We start from the raw sequence: 16,117 nt of genomic DNA, 5'->3' as shown, positions 1-16,117 counted from the left end.
AATATAAATTAATGAGCAATGGGAAAAAAAAAAACTTTCATATTCCTTTTGTTAAAAGAGCGAAAGTTTACATGGAATTTCAAATATTATAAAACGTACAAAAAATTGTATTTTGTCCCAGAAAGATATTAAAAAGATGACAGTTTCTCCAACCATTTTCTCTTTTTTTATTGTTGATAATTTATATGTGCGAGACTCATATGTAGCGATTTTGTATATCGACTTATCTAAGTAAAGAAACTTTGGATAGTATATATATTTTTTCCACTTGGCTTAATTAATGGAAGAACGAAATTGTAAGCAGTCCACGGATGAGTGAGATGTTCAAAATGCCCCTGGCTCTATCTTTCCTCTTGCCCTCGGCTTTTGAGAGCCCCGAGACTCCCAAAAGAAATCTCTCCTGTGGAAGCATGCAAGAAAAGGTTGGAAAAGGTGCAACCATTTTGAAATAAAAACCTGTAAGAGAAATCACAAAACAAGGAAGAGGGGGGGAACTTTGACCTACTCTTTGGAATTTCCTAATATGAAAGTTTAAAAAGATGTGGCAAGCATCTAACACCTTTTGTTAAAGCAACTTGGGTCACAATAATAGTTGGACTCGATTCCTTATGGTAGTACATAAATATTCATTTCATCACAAAACAGACAGTTCCATCATATTGAAACATCATTTGAGAGGAGCATATGATTTGTAGTTCTATGGAAACAAATGAGGAGAAAAAAGTCATAGCTCCATTTCCAAGGGTAGAATGGAATCTTGCAGTTGAGCCGCATCCTCACAAAATTCCATTTCCTTCCACTTCCCTTCACATTACTTAGAAACCATTAGTTGTTACATAAATGATATAAAAAAAAAAAGCTTAATTATTCCATATTAGTGTTCCTAAAATTAATTTAAATACATAGATTAGTTTGACATACTGATCAAGAAAAGATTAATGCAACAACACTGGAAACTTTTTGCACAATGATAAATGACTAGAACATGCGTAATTTGGCTATCTTTAGAACTCTAAATGAACATAAAACAGGGAAAAGGAAAAAACTCTATTTGCTGGTTAGAACGTTTTTTTTTTTTTTTGATCTGATCTGGTTAGAACGTTGAAGAGCTTCCTTTTGGCTAGACAAGGGAACCCTACAAAATGAAGGTGTTAGAGCTACTAGCTACATTCGCAAAGGTTAGACGAAGCATGAAAGATTCCCATGAGTCTATAGCAGAATTAATGATTTGGACAATGAATTTCAAGTGTGATCTCCGAGGATCTCCTCAACTCCGTTGGATGATGAGTCCGAGGATCACACACTTATCTCAAGACATTGAATGAATTTAATAGAAGATAAATTATGTTCTTCATACCCTCTTTTTTTCTTTTTTGTCCTATACATCGTTTTGCTTTCAAATGATAGGTCAAGCTTGTACTATTCATATGAGACAGCGAGGGTACTATCTTGTATAGACACGTATTCAAGAAAATCACAATAATTTAAGGATCTTCTTAGATTGCTCCTAGTAAATCTCGAAACTATATCCTATTAAAAAGGTCTACTCTTTTTTGTGTGTCCTTTATTCCTAGAAACCTAGCTTGAGGCTTTTTGCTAAACTCTAATGGTATAAAGAGCTAGTTAAGAAATGGTAATGCTAAGAATAATGTCAATTATGTAAGGCCGGTGGTGATCTTTTCTTTAATACATTAATAGATTCTTTTGCCCTAGGAGGCCGGGGTTATTGATGATCTGATCAAGCAATTTTGCTAATTATAATATATATAGATATGTTGTTCTTTCTTTTATTCTGTAAATAAATTGAATATTTTCTGTACGACGGTCGTTGCTTGTGGCATCCATTGACGAGAGCTTGCAATTTTGCTGGTCTTTAACCATGCTTGGAGGGTTCTTGATTCGTAATTTATAGAAGGTGGACACATACTAAAGAATGGTAGAGCTCAATTGATTGTAAAATATTCATTAATCTACTATGAATAAAGCATGCGCATCTTTAAATCGCATGAGATGGGCCCACCTAATTAAGGGAATTGTTGACCATATGACAAAAACGAAAAAAAATAAAATAAGATATAATAAAAATAAGATATAATAAAAATAAAATATAATAAAAAACAAAATATAATAAAAATAACAATAATAATAACAATAATAACAATAATAATAACAATAACAATAAGAATAACAATAACAATAACAATAACAAGAATAACAATAACAAAAATAAAATATAATAACAATAATAATAATAATAATAATAATAATAATAATAATAATAATAATAATAATAATAATAATAATAATAATAATAATAATAATAATAATAATAATAATAATAATAATAATAATAATAATAATAATAATAATAATAATAATAATAATAATAATAATAATAATAATAATAATAATAATAATAATAATAGAATTTTAGCTTGTGTTTTCTATGCATTGAACCTAGGACAGTTCAAGGCAGTGGGTTACTAAGGTTCACCTCTGGTATGAAAAGTTTGCGATTCTCTTGTTATTTTAGTTTCCTAGATTGGTAAAGTGGAATGTGTGTCCATAGAAAATTCTATCTAGAATCTTATCGAAAGCTGGCGCGATGCTCTTGAGTAATTATTTCTTTAGCTTCCAGAATTCAAATGTAATTAAATATGGATCGTCTTCCCAGGTGTCAAAGTCATAAAGATTTGGCTTGCAATCTCCTACTAGAATCTACCTTTTTCCGTCTAACGAAACTCATAGCCCCTTAGGGTATATCCTCCAGTAGTTTCCCTTTATTTGTGGATGTGCAAGCATAAAGCAAAATTCACTCTCCCACTATTTTACTTTCAGTCGAGGTCCTCCGTTATTTTACTATTCCACTAAGTCTCGACTTCAAGTAGCATGAGTAACCGGTAAAGCTGGATTTGAGTATTGTTTATATTGACTGAAGCTTTTCAGAGAAACATCATTAAATAGACATGTTTACATGACATGTTATACGCATCATATAAAAGATAAAATTCTAGTATACCTCCATTTGTTTTCACTATTAACGGTGATAAAATGAATCATATATTGCGTTTGATATCTCGTCGCATGTTATCAGTTATATAATTATCACACGTGATCTAACTTGATTCGATGCTCTTAGTTGGCTATAAACAAGTATTCTCATTAGCACGAAATATTTCAGTTGATCGCAACTTGTGTGTAACGATCAGGTTACAAGTCTAAAGTGTCACCACTCCTTGATATGGACGAATCTAATTCACACTTTTCTTTTTTAACTGGCTGAGAACGAAGACATTGAAATAATCATAACCTAAGGACGAGGGCTTCAATTGCTCTATCATATTGTAAGAGTGGATATCTCAGCTTGAGTGAATAGAAGATGAATCATTAAATAACAAATTTAGACAAGTGGAGCAAGTGGGCAATGAACACCATCATCTCAACCAATAGAACTTCGTCCGATGAAACCCTCTTTTTCCTCAACCCCAAGTATCTAAACAAAGTCAAACTCCACTCTTTTCTTGAGATCAAACCAAACGCAATCTCAAACCCTAAGCGATTGGCAAAAAGGGCAGAAGCTAGGTAGCTAGCTTATAGCTTATAGCTTCTAGGGAAGCTTCTTAATAGTTCCTTGCATGCTTAATTAATTCTCCAATCAACCTTGAATCATGATTACAACATCACCCCCCTCCTTTGTCAGCCCTTAATTATAGGTTCCCAAAATCTCCTTTTTTCATCCATATGACTTGTAATAGAGAATCCATCATTCGAGTATATTGGGTTGGGATTGAGTGGTCCATGATTCTTTCTTTATATCTTTCGTATCACATGATTGGACCCTCTAATAATTTGTAATGTTTGGGGAAAATTATTTGTCAACATCTCTTGGATTCTCTTATTCTTTCCTTTTCTTAACATCTTTCAGTTTAATTCATTAACAAACTGTTTCAGGATAAATACCATGATTTTGGGATGATATACGCACACAAGTGGGAAAATAATCGCTTTCTCCTATTGTTCATCAAGAATTTCATATGCATTGGGTTGTTCGATGATAATATTTTTCGCATCAATTCATGCATAAATAATCCTTACTTTGTTAGTTTCTATTTTTGACACACAATGGAGGCTTGAGGGTGTGCTATCAATGATAACCACTCGAGGAGCTTTCTTGATTGTGACGGTCATGCTTGATTGAGTGTAACAAATGAATGTCATGATGGTTCCAAGTGAAATCGTGGCATCTAATGAATATTAATTATTCAAGATAAACATCGGAGCACGGAATTTAGAACCAATCAAATCTCATACTTTTTTGATACCTATAATTATGTGCGTTGATCTCTAATGACAGCTTCCAGTTGTCTTTCTGGAAGCAATTCTGGAAAGAAAATGTAAAGGGGAAATTTAAAAGATAATTTGTTCACGAGGTTCATTGCATTCTCTACAGATAGCTTTTATCCACATTCATTCATATTTCTGGTTAGAGGGTAAAGTAAGATTCAGCAATACATGTGATCCATTTACATAATTTAAGTGTATATTTTGGTGATATGTGACATCATTCCCAGGAAAAACCTGGTTCGAGAGAGCATAAATAGGTGTAAGAATTAGGACCTCAAAATAATAGAAAACCGTGGAAGTTAACATCTCCTTGTCGGATGTCTTTTCTAATCCCTATCCAAACATAGCACATAAAATGAAAGGACTGGCCGACTTAGCGACACTTAAGTGCTTCTTCAACTTGCCTTGATTTTTGGCTATTTTTCTTCCCTCTTGCCTTGCCATTGGTTAAATAAAAATGTCGGTTGGTCCATGCGTATCCTGATCTTCGAAAAGTCCAAAAACACTAATTACCCCATTGGACTTGAGTTAAATACAGCATTGCTTTCTAGGGTAACCAACAAAGACAACTCAATATCTGATTGACAATGGGGCTATGTGTGTTTGTCCCCATTTGGATTGGGGTTTTTTAATCATATCTCACGCCTTAGCGAGATCGCATACACATGAACATAAAAACAAGAGTGGAATTTCTTTCCTTGTTTTTCTATTCAATTGGTGGTTAAGTTTGCACTCACAAGTGTAGTTGGAAGTAAGCAGTGGGAGCCAAAATTTCCCCCCTTTTCTTTATAGTGGATCATTTGAACTTTTCATTGACTCATCCCTCACCTCTCCCTCTTGCTAGTTGTTGCCACAATATCTGTTTTGCATTAGAGGTCATACTAAAAAGTGTTTTGTTTTGTTATCAGAAGAGACAATTTTGCTGATTAAAATGGTGAAATAAAGAATAGAAGCAAAGTCATCTCTGATGGAACAAAGTGCCCCTTTTCCTTTTCTTTGTTGGGTGGAGAGAGAAGCGGGAGTAGAATTCACGCCAGGTAATCTTTATTTACAAACTTATTCCGCATTACACAGATTCCTTGGATTAAGTGGGTCATAGTCTATATTTGGACAAAAGCCTTAAGTTATTTATATTAAGCCAAATCATGGTTTTTCCTTTCTCCTTGCATCAGTATAATTACATAGAAATATAGTTTATGCTCGATGTAAAGATTCGCTAGTGTGATAGAAATGGAGCATGGAGTTAAATTAGTGAAACCCTTCAGTTGATCCATGATAATCATCAAGATTAGGCTTTCGAAATGCATTCAACAGTGTATCAACATATAAGAACTTACACAATTTGTTATTTGGCAGCATCCAAACCTTTTTATGTTAAGTGCAAGATCCAACAATGATCAATCTTAGAAGTTTTCTTCAAAGCCTGCAGAAAGGATGCATATCTTGAACTGTGATAGCCAATCCTGTTCTGACTACTTTATCGATTTCCAATATCATGAATTTTCTATTCATTAGCCCTAAACAGGTCCCTTTTTAGCCGTTCGACTAGGCTTTCAAGGGAAAGTGACTCATGTTTCAGGGGCCATACAGGCATCAGACCAAACAGATTATGCATTTGCTGATTAATCATGTGGGTGACTCATCACATGTGCCTCAATTTTTTGATCATTGTGTGATTACGAGAATGGCAGCACTTATGGAGCATCGATCCCAGCCTCATTGCTCATGCCGTTATTATATGCAAAAGCCTAATTTTATGGTGCGAAAGGAGCAGAAAGTTAGATTGTTAAGTGCTCCATGATCACATTCCAAATGCTATGTAACGGGCTTTTTGGCTTTGTTTTTGTGGTGATAGCAATCACCATGAATATGATGGGTTCGGAATTAATCAATAATAAATTGTTTGTCTATATAAATGTACAGATGCGATAGGATAATTTGAGGTGAAGACGCTCACAACTCAAGGAAGAGAATAAGACAAATAGGTTTTCTCTTTTCTTTTTCTTTTCTTTTCATTTCCCTTTATCATAAATGACCACAAGATGTGCCTTTATATAAGCTTGTTACATGACTCATTTTCTTAAATGACTCATAAATATGTCTAGTATTCTGAGGAGATAGATTCTTAAGAATTTACAAAACATTAAACGAGACGTAAGAACATGAACAGTCACATGCGTGTCTATAGGACATTTATGAATCCAGCTTGATTACTAACAAGATGATGCATTCAAATTGGATTTTCCTTTTCTTTTGGATATTATAGTGACTGCATTCAGAATTCTCCATCTTTGAAGGGGCTACATGATTATTTTCTTTAAATTGACGAAGCCGCTTCAAGCACTTAAAAAGAAATTCTTCTTCAGCTATTTTAGATGCCAATCATTATGCATTTTGAATTCCCGAACACTCAAAATGCTAAAATGGACTTTGGCATAAAAAAACAGAAGAAAATGAGAGTGCTATATATAATCTTAGCTTCTTTTTTCTCTGCAAATCAATCCGCCCCTCCTTCATTAAGATCAAATGCACCCACTAAAACAAAGATAAGATCATAAACCAATGAATGTTGAATGAAAAAAAATGAAGGGTAGTCACAGTAGGAAAACCATTAATATAATGCGACCATATGAAGACAAGTGACAAGCACAAGTAGTTCCATGACAAATTCAAGGCATGAAATCACTTGAGACAAAAAGAGAACTTCGAAAAATGCTCTCTCATCCACCGAGGCGCTTTTCCAAAACCACGCGGTGAAGTTTCCATGGAACAAAAATATATATTATCTAAGATGGTCTGCCATCAAGGAAAAGATAGCCTTTCTCATCAACAAAATAAGATAGACATTGACTTATGTTTGGATTTGCCATGCGACACTATGGATCACGAGATCTACTGATTCACACCTTGCATGTATAGTAGCACCCACGAAAAATGACCTATCCATGCGTTATTAGGATACTGTTAGGACAAAGAAAGCTACGTCTAGCGTAAAAAGCATTGGTTTGTGCTTTGCATACTCCGGATGAACCAACCATCTGCCAGCTTCAGAAGCTTTTGAACCAAAAAGACCTTGCTAATGAGCAGGGCAAAAAACAAGGCGATTAGATCTTGCGCCCTTCACACTAACTTTCTGAGCTTGCGAATGCGACACCACTTTGTTTAAAAATATGCAAATCCATCCACTGCAGATAAAGTCAGACCTAATTAATCAGTACTAAGCTGTGTTATTACAGAAGTCGGCCAACTAGCAAAGCATGCACGTGCAACTCTCATGTCTAAAACAAAAGGTTTGATCTATATTTAGGATTTTTTTTCCCTATTTATCATGTCAAAAATTGTAACTAAACTCCTTTGGAATGAGAACATTATAACTCTGAGGCAAAATCTTAGGACAAAGATAATACTAAGTCTGGGAGCAATAACAACAGGAGAATGAAGAAACACTCTTCTAGGAGAAACAGATGACGTGATCATAAGGAAATACTTCCAATGAAGAAACACTCTTTCCAGGAAAAGTGAGAGCCGTACAAAATGAGATATGGTCAATAAGAGTACCAGGTGCTTGTCTTTAACGCAAAAACAATAATAAGTTTGAAAGAATATTGCTTCCCAAGCATTAATGTGTTTCAACATTAGTCGTAGAGCTAATCAAGAGGAACCCCAATAAGAAGGGAATTTTTCATGACTAAAGAAGAAAGCCTCCAGAGGAGAGAATTTTTTTCCAGGGAAATCTTCAATGTGCCACTAATGATCACTTTAGAGAAAGTTAGTGTCTTCAGGAATGAAAAGAAAGCAAACTTTGCAAGAGAAAAGCAGACCTAAGAAAAATATTTATGATACATAATATTCCCATTTAGGCAAGGTTATGTGTGATATGGAGGGGCATGAGGCATCATCTAACCAGGGAATGAGGGGGGGATTGCAGGAAAAAGAATGGTGATGGGAAAAGAGTCAGTGGTGGTAGTGGTGGGAAATGATGCTCTCTCTCTCTCTCTCATCGTGGGGTCTCCATTTGATTCAATTTTAAAGGTGGGTTTCAAGTTTCACGTGGAAGTTTTTAAACCATAAGTTATGATAATCCACAAAATGACGTTGGGATGCTAGGGTTTTGGCGATGGGAAAGCTGAGCATTGGTTATCATGGAGATAATCAACTTTCACTGAAAAGAGAATCAGAAATTTCCCCGGCTGCTTCATTAGAAGATTCATGAAACCACTGAACCCTCAGTTGTGCAAGAATCTTTCCCTTAAAATCAGGGGAGGACCACCCCCGTAAGCCGAAAGTTCAAGCCCGAAAAGTAGCAGATCACACTCCATCGCATGCTCTTAGTTTCACACAGTGCCTGAGTACTGCCGAATGCTTTCAGCAATGCATATTTTGGCTGAAGCACTACTCAGGGAATGCTTGGTAAAAAACTCTTGTAAGTTTTTAGCTTTTGTAATTCAGTACGAACAGAATTTTGTGGAAAGCGCAGTATTTAAAATATTATGATTCACTAGGTTCTTTCCAGACAATCATTAGCAGCCTGGTAAGTTGCTTGAAGAAAGATTGAGCATGGTAATATTGTCAGCACATGCAGATGTGCCTTAATGTCTATGTCTATGCCCTGTGTTTACATTAGTCAGCCAGCAACAGGAGTATGTTTTCCCTTATGGAGTCATTTCACAGTTGAGATATGTCATCAGTAGTGAAACTTAGCAGTAATATATGCTCGGTCTGACTAGCCTTGCATTACACTTGAGAAGACCATTCTTCGGAGTCATTGATAATCTGACAATTAATTCAACATAACATTAAGAAATATTTTTGCAACTTACCCACTTCCATTGGATCCATAGAGTTTCTGATATGCTGAATGCTACTGTGCAAGGACAATGCCAACAGAACTTGATTTGCACACAAAGATGCATAACATACGATTGATTAGTGCTGTACCACCACAAGAATTGCAAACTGAAGGACTAATCCATTGCTTCATAAATAGCACATCTCTATTCTCGCACACGCGAGAATTCAATGCCACAATAATGATGCACCTAGAGAGGATTTCTGTTGACATCTTTGTACAGAAGATACCGACTCCTGGTTCTACCAAGCGCAGCATACCTGTCATATAAAAACCAAAGGAGTTAATTCCTCTGAGAAACAAAGCTCGCACTAAGTACAATAAGAGTCAACTAACTAATCCATGGATGGTAGGAGAACGGTATAAATTGCTCCTTCTATTCGTACCATTGAGGCACAAACGGTGCCATCCAAATGACATCGCCTGCTTGAACTGGGTACCTATCAGGAATCAATCAGGTTAAGATTTGTACTATGGTTCACAAGAAAGGAGAACAATAGCAAGGAAAAAAGATCCTACTATTAGGTTATTCAAAAGATTTCAGTAGAAATCTCCAACCACGCAGCAGTAATTTCAGGGTGAAAGTCTTACCAGCTATCGCCTAAACGATAAATGCCCTGTCCCTCCAAAAGCAGCAAACCATGTTGATTGTAGTGGACCTCCTGCAATAAGAAATCTTACAGTGCTTAGTAAGCTGCAGGCCAGAATAGCTAGAACGTCCAATTAAATCTAGGAGGCTGTTCAGCGAATCCCGTGCAGAAAGCTTGCCATTCAACAGAGTTAAAGTCAACCAACAGGGTATGTCAACAATGACTGACTTGAAAAGGTGTACTACTAGCATTATTTCACACAAATTCCATAACTAATTGTCAGTAGTGATGATTTTCCTACTTGTGCATTTTATAATCAATTATTCTATATTTGTTAAGACAAGCTGACTATCTACAGGAACTTCAACATGGCCAAGCTGAAGGTTTTACATGGTTTTCTTATATTTTCCACCAAAAAAAAGAAAAAACTACTCTACGCTATAGAGTTGGTAGAAGATACTTTATACTACTTTTTTCTTCATTGTTTTTCTTTTCCTACTCTTGATCAGGGCAGTTGCCCAACATTACATGGTTGAGACATCCTTGTGTCCTTAATGTATTTTAAGATAGGATAATTCACTTTTTCTCTCTCTTACAATTCACAAACTACATATGTTTTCAGCAATATACTTCTGGAAATTCAATCCCTCTCTTTGGGTTTTTTTTTTTTTTTTTTTTTTCCGTTAGTTTTTTCTGAACTTTAAAACTTGAATCACATAATTGACCTAACTTCCTTATTGATTTTTTTGTGGAAAGTCGATCCTTTTCCTTAGTTTAAGGTATGATTTCAAATTAAAATTGAAAAAGTGTTACATTAACTGTAAGCTTCTCTTTTAAGCATGAGCATACGTCTATTATAAACCATTTTTTTGCACAGGTAATCACGTATTTTACAGCATTTTGATATACTCCTAATCTAAATTTGGACAATTATGATGTGAAATTGGTCATGCACTTTTTAAAAAAATTGTCTAAGTTTTCCAAATTGCAATTTACTTTAATCCGATAGTTGGCTTAACTTAATAAGATGTGATAATGTAAAGAATGAAGCTAAGAAATAAAATAGAAACACACGGTTCTCTGACAGTTTGAACTTTTAGAACAAATTATCTCCACAGTCAATTAAGTTGGTATCAGAGTTGGATCTCGAGTTTGATTCCTCTCACTGCTCTCCATCCATCTATGAGTTATCCCATGAGCAATCAACTATTCTTTTACTCACAGGCAGTAGTTCACACACTTAAAGCCTTCATCATCAAATAAAACTTCACATCAAGAGAGTTTTTTTGACGTGCAAATGTAAACAATTTCATCTTTTCATCATTTAAACTTCTAGAACAAATTATCACACCGCCGAACTTTAATGTGATTAAATTTTGTTTTGAAGGAAAAAAAATTTCAAGTAGATTTTACATCCTGTGTGTTGCTCGGATCATGTTCTAGTACTCAACCAAATTTAATTTCCAAAAGAAAAAGTACCTTGATGTTAAGGAATTCACCAGGTTGAAAATCCATGATCTGTATTCAAGAATAAATAATCGGGTCAGAGCAAATGAGTGTTAGATCATCTCTAAAATATTTAACTTATATGGAAATGTCAAATGCTTATGACCTCTAAATTTTGGGTGGCCAAGGTGGAGGGTAGCCTTCATCACTGACCTCCAATTTTTGTTAATGTGTTTGCAAGCAAAAGCCATTTTAAAGCCAATTTGCAAAAGCTAGAAAAAGAAGCCAGAGGCAGCAGCTGCTCCACCAGCTTTTGGCTTGTGCTTTTTAGCTTCTTAATAAAATAAATGCGACAACATCAGGATTATCTAAGAAAAATTTTGAAATATAAAATGATAACAAATTTTGTTTTGAGTTCTTTTGAGTAGCAACAAGTGAAAGTAGATGATGGCATTTGTTCACGTAATTATATTTGAATGAATAAGAACAACAGCTCAAGCAAAAATCCAAAAGATACACTTTAAGTGGGGAAATAACAGAGTCTAAGCCACCCCAACAAGGCTCTAGGCCAAGTGTGAAACATGGGATTAGTATGCTACACTCTACATTTCAAGACAAAGTTTGATAGAAATGCATCCCCACCACTTGGAAATTGCCTTGTCAAATCACATTTTTTCAGCTGGCTATTAGATGCACTACTAACTTACTAAGAGTAAGTACTGACAGAATGATAGGACTGCAAAGCTGACAGAATGATAGAACTGCAATGCCAACAAAGTAGTTTAGGAAGACTATCATGGCTTACGTGAATGTTGAAGTCATAAGCAACGGAGGTAGGAAGAAGCTTCCTAAGTTCGAAAACCTGGAGGCACCAGAAGAAATGAAGAGACACAGCATTGTTGAAAATGATAATATCCACCATGAGTACAACAAGCAAATTGCACGAGAAACTGCTAACATCTGGCGGTCAAAGTTAGTCAAAACCATTCTTTCCAAAAATTCTGGGACAAAACAAGGGGCTGTGAAGAGATGATATCTGAATATTGTTCCCGACTAACCTCTCCTGGAGTTTCCAGAAGTGGCTGAAGTGGCTGCTTGTCTGTCGAACCAACAATCACCTCAGCAACATGACTGTCCAGAGAGGCATATCTAATAGGAAAACCAATTTCTGTTAGTAATTTTTAGGAACAAAGAGACAGACCTGACTATCGGCAAGATTTAGGACAACTGCATTTGCTGTTTGCCATTTAACCATATGAAACACCAATAACTGAACCAGACCTCATATATGACTGAAGGTGCACTACATACGTGGGGGAATCATCTCTCCCTAAAGAAAAAGATCATAGTTGATTACTAGATCTAGTGGAGGCTGGATCAAACCTTCGTTCAAAGACCACCAGAGTAGCAGGGGCATCAGAACTGAGAGAATGCTCAACATTTGGAGGGAGATAAGCATATGAATCAACCTAAAGATAGAACACATGATAAGAATCTTGAAAGACCAACATCAACAGATAGAACCTTACCAAAAAAAAACATCAACAGATAGAAAAGAGAATAGTTATCAACATTGGAACTGAGGACCATATTATATACATTATGATTACTCACGAAAAAAGCAGCTTTAGCTACTCCTCCCAGCTTCAATAAAATAGTGCTTCTCATGCATGCAAAATCGTTAATGTAATTAGACACCATAAAAAGTAGGTATCTTAACATGCAAAATTAACTTAGTCAATGTTTGACATTGTCGGTAGGAAGGTAAGAAGTGGTAAACCCTTACCTAGACTCAAGAGTTTTTGGGTTCAACAATTGATAGCTACCGTCTCCCTCTATTTGCTTAATTTTTTTATTAAAAAAAGATTGCTATCCAGGTCACATCACAAAGGTCTTCAAAGGAATGGCGCTGAAGTATCTTGATAACTTGATGGTCATTCATAACTCATATGACAACATTATCATGCAGCAAATTTACAATAATAGTTTACGCTGACACTTCCTAATGGCTTCCCATTAGGTGTGTCAGTTGGTATGTTAATATCAAAGATTTAAAACTTTCTTTTAGCTTCACCTGCACGAACTCAAGCATAAAATAAATGAGTGAGAAGTTTCCATACTCCAACACCACTGCATGTGCAGCTTAGGAAAGAATTGACAATAGCTATGACCAATTAATTCAGTTCCAAAGACACAATGACATAGTCGTAGTCCAACAAATTACATGTTATCAATTGACAGATATAAGCTCTGATTATCATACCATCAGCCATTGGCTGTTGCTGGACATAGTGAGAGAGACCGTACCCTGCACCACGAATAGGAACCTAAACAAAAATTGAGCTCTTGAGTTCTCACTGACCAATTTTTTTAAATAAAAATAGATTTCAATTTTGCAAATCTCTAGCAGAAAAGATATTTCTTGGGGCAGTTAAACCGAGAATAATAATGAAAATAAACGAACAGCATATGGACCTTTCTATGTCACTAGGAGGAAGTCCTGATCTTGAATTTTCTGCACAAAGCATAGTCATAACACGTAAGTGATACCATATGATCGTGAATGGGACACAACTTGAGTGAAATTTGAGCAATTCTTAGAGCTATATAATTAAGGAGAATCGTTTCAACTAACATTCACAACCAAGACATACCCCCGCAGCATTAATGCCAAGTTAGGTAGTAACTTCCCAAAAGGGCTGTGTATTGTTCATTTAAGTGGCAGCTACATACACCATTTTATGCTTAACTTAGAGACCACTAATTCAATCTGATCCTTATAGAACAGCTTAAGACAGAGAAATAAAAGACATCAAACCATGGTATCAACCAGACCAGCTGCCCAGATAGCAGAGACATGATGTAGTAAACAACCACAAAGAGATGCAGCTTTGGAATTTGTCTCAGATAAGAGAGACATAGGAACTGATTCTTGATCACCATTGTTTTGAGTGTCTTTTATGGTCTCCACTATCCATGAAGCTTTCAGTAGTCTTTCGATATAGATGGTAGCTTGTCAAATATCAGGACCCCATCAGTTTGATTGATTCTTGATTGCTTCGATCTTAAGGGTTTTCTCTTCCTTTTTTTGGGGTGTACTCGACGGATTAGTATAAAATGCATAGGAGGTGCAGTGAATGGTAGCAATAACATTCCATGCATACACCATGAGCTTCATGCAGCTGCTGATACCAAAGAAGCAGGCAAACCTTGCATTTTCGCTAGATACATGACAAAATGTGAACCCATTGCTGGCGTTATTAAATACGCTGCCAATGTGTTAGTCCTGAGAAAGGTATTTAAAGAACTTCAGCAACAAGACAATTCCTGCCCACATAAGCATAAGATCTAACGATTACCAATTGGGTAGAGGGCTGAATACTTGACTTTCTGGCGTTATTAGAGCATGGTCTGTTCTGTAAACACTTCTGGTGAAACCCGGCAAATCTGAGAAGGGGGGGAAGATCTATCAGTGGAAACAGAAAAAGAGAGAACACACCATCTGCCTTGGTAAACTTTCGATTTTATCATCAACAAAGATAGCCAAAAAAAAAGAAAAAGTTGAGGTTTTCCTCAGAAAATCTCTTCACATTGTCTAGGACCAATTCAAGGCCCCAAACAACCAAACTGTGGCAGTTAGGGGAACTCAAACAACCAAACCATAGCTTGAGAATCTTTACAAATTGTTTTGCAGCTGAAAATTTTGCGGACATTGAGTCTGATAGATATCCACCTTGAGCAGTAAAGGTAGACTAGGATTCATTATCCAATTTAAATCATTAACTTCGCTGAGAGAGAGAAAAAATTTCACAATCTAAACTCGACCATTTCGTGAGTCTATCAAGAGAAAACACATGCTGATTCAAATGTTTCTCATTTCCACGAATCATGTCATGGTCCTAAAACAACACAACCAGCCTCCATGAAACCCCTCTGTTCATCCAAATAAAAAAGACCATGAGTTTGATCTTAATAAATGTGATCAAAAAGTATACACTGGAGATTTAAGTCAAAGTACAATTTCAAAGAAACTAAAAACTATACCGCTTCACCCAATGAAGAAATCATCTCAACTTCCGAAATGGATTAACAGAAAAAGAATAGAAAAGCTTAACTTGAAAGACAAATTGATTTGGAAGCATTATGAGTAAGCCTTTTGCAGTCGCAAGGAGCAACATTAATCAGAATCTGCCATTTCCAAGATTGACAAATCTACTAATTGTAAATAGCTTCCGAACCTTGAAGGTGAGAAGGGGACAGTGTAGGATTCGTGGCTTTCCAGTACAAGGGCCTCGACTCCGAGCCCGGAGTTTCTTTGATGATTGAAGGCGCAGCGCAAAACCCATCTCCACTCGCGGCAACTCTGAACAGACCTGAACGATTTCGACCCACAAAATAAATCCCTCTGCCCAGTAAGAAAAATCAAAACTTCAACACAGAATCAAGCTCCGTCAAGCAGATGCATTCGCACAGCTCTTGGTGATTCCCCACGATTCCTCCACAAACAAACAGACAGAAAGCAGGGGATGTCGAATAGAGAGACAGCCTCTGGAGAGGGCACTCACAGAGTGTGACGAAGAGGATTTTCAGAGGCTGTGGCGATCCTGAACAAGCAAAGGGACGCCTCATCCTGAGCACGAGCGCGAGATTGAGGTCGAAAATGCGAGTGGGAGTTGCAAAGTTTCGGACTTTTCCAGTTCCTTGGCAATTCACCGTGTTTCCTTTCGCCTTTTTCAGTGCCTTCTGCGTACGTGTTGTCTGGTTCTGAAGTCAAATGGCTTCCACGTTGGAAGCTATAGTTTAGACTGGTGAACATGAATTGCTCAGGAGCAGGAGGCGCCACTTGTCTGAACCCATGTCTACTCCACTGGATACACGCCTGTGGTTG

At 36.2% G+C, this 16,117-nt stretch overlaps 1 protein-coding gene across 1 annotated transcript; it reads right to left on the bottom strand.

Annotated features, from left to right (window-relative positions):
• Nucleotides 1-9,032: 9,032 nt before the first annotated feature.
• On the bottom strand, nt 9,033-16,051 carry LOC104441965 ((S)-ureidoglycine aminohydrolase). The gene is made up of 13 exons (XM_010055241.3): nt 15,795-16,051; nt 15,468-15,602; nt 14,589-14,676; nt 14,439-14,515; nt 13,705-13,744; nt 13,493-13,556; nt 12,613-12,698; nt 12,288-12,378; nt 12,035-12,091; nt 11,263-11,301; nt 9,785-9,855; nt 9,580-9,633; nt 9,033-9,453 (listed from the first exon to the last, which is right to left on the bottom strand). Exons 1-13 carry the CDS (start codon nt 15,856-15,858, stop codon nt 9,384-9,386), a joined length of 936 nt encoding a protein of 311 aa, XP_010053543.2. The 5' UTR covers nt 15,859-16,051; the 3' UTR covers nt 9,033-9,383.
• Between the last annotated feature and the right edge of the window lie 66 nt (nt 16,052-16,117).

The sequence above is a fragment of the Eucalyptus grandis genome, chromosome 4 (assembly GCF_016545825.1).
Source record: "Eucalyptus grandis isolate ANBG69807.140 chromosome 4, ASM1654582v1, whole genome shotgun sequence".
Lineage (NCBI taxonomy): Eukaryota > Viridiplantae > Streptophyta > Magnoliopsida > Myrtales > Myrtaceae > Eucalyptus > Eucalyptus grandis.
This window is presented reverse-complemented; position numbering and strand designations above follow the sequence as displayed.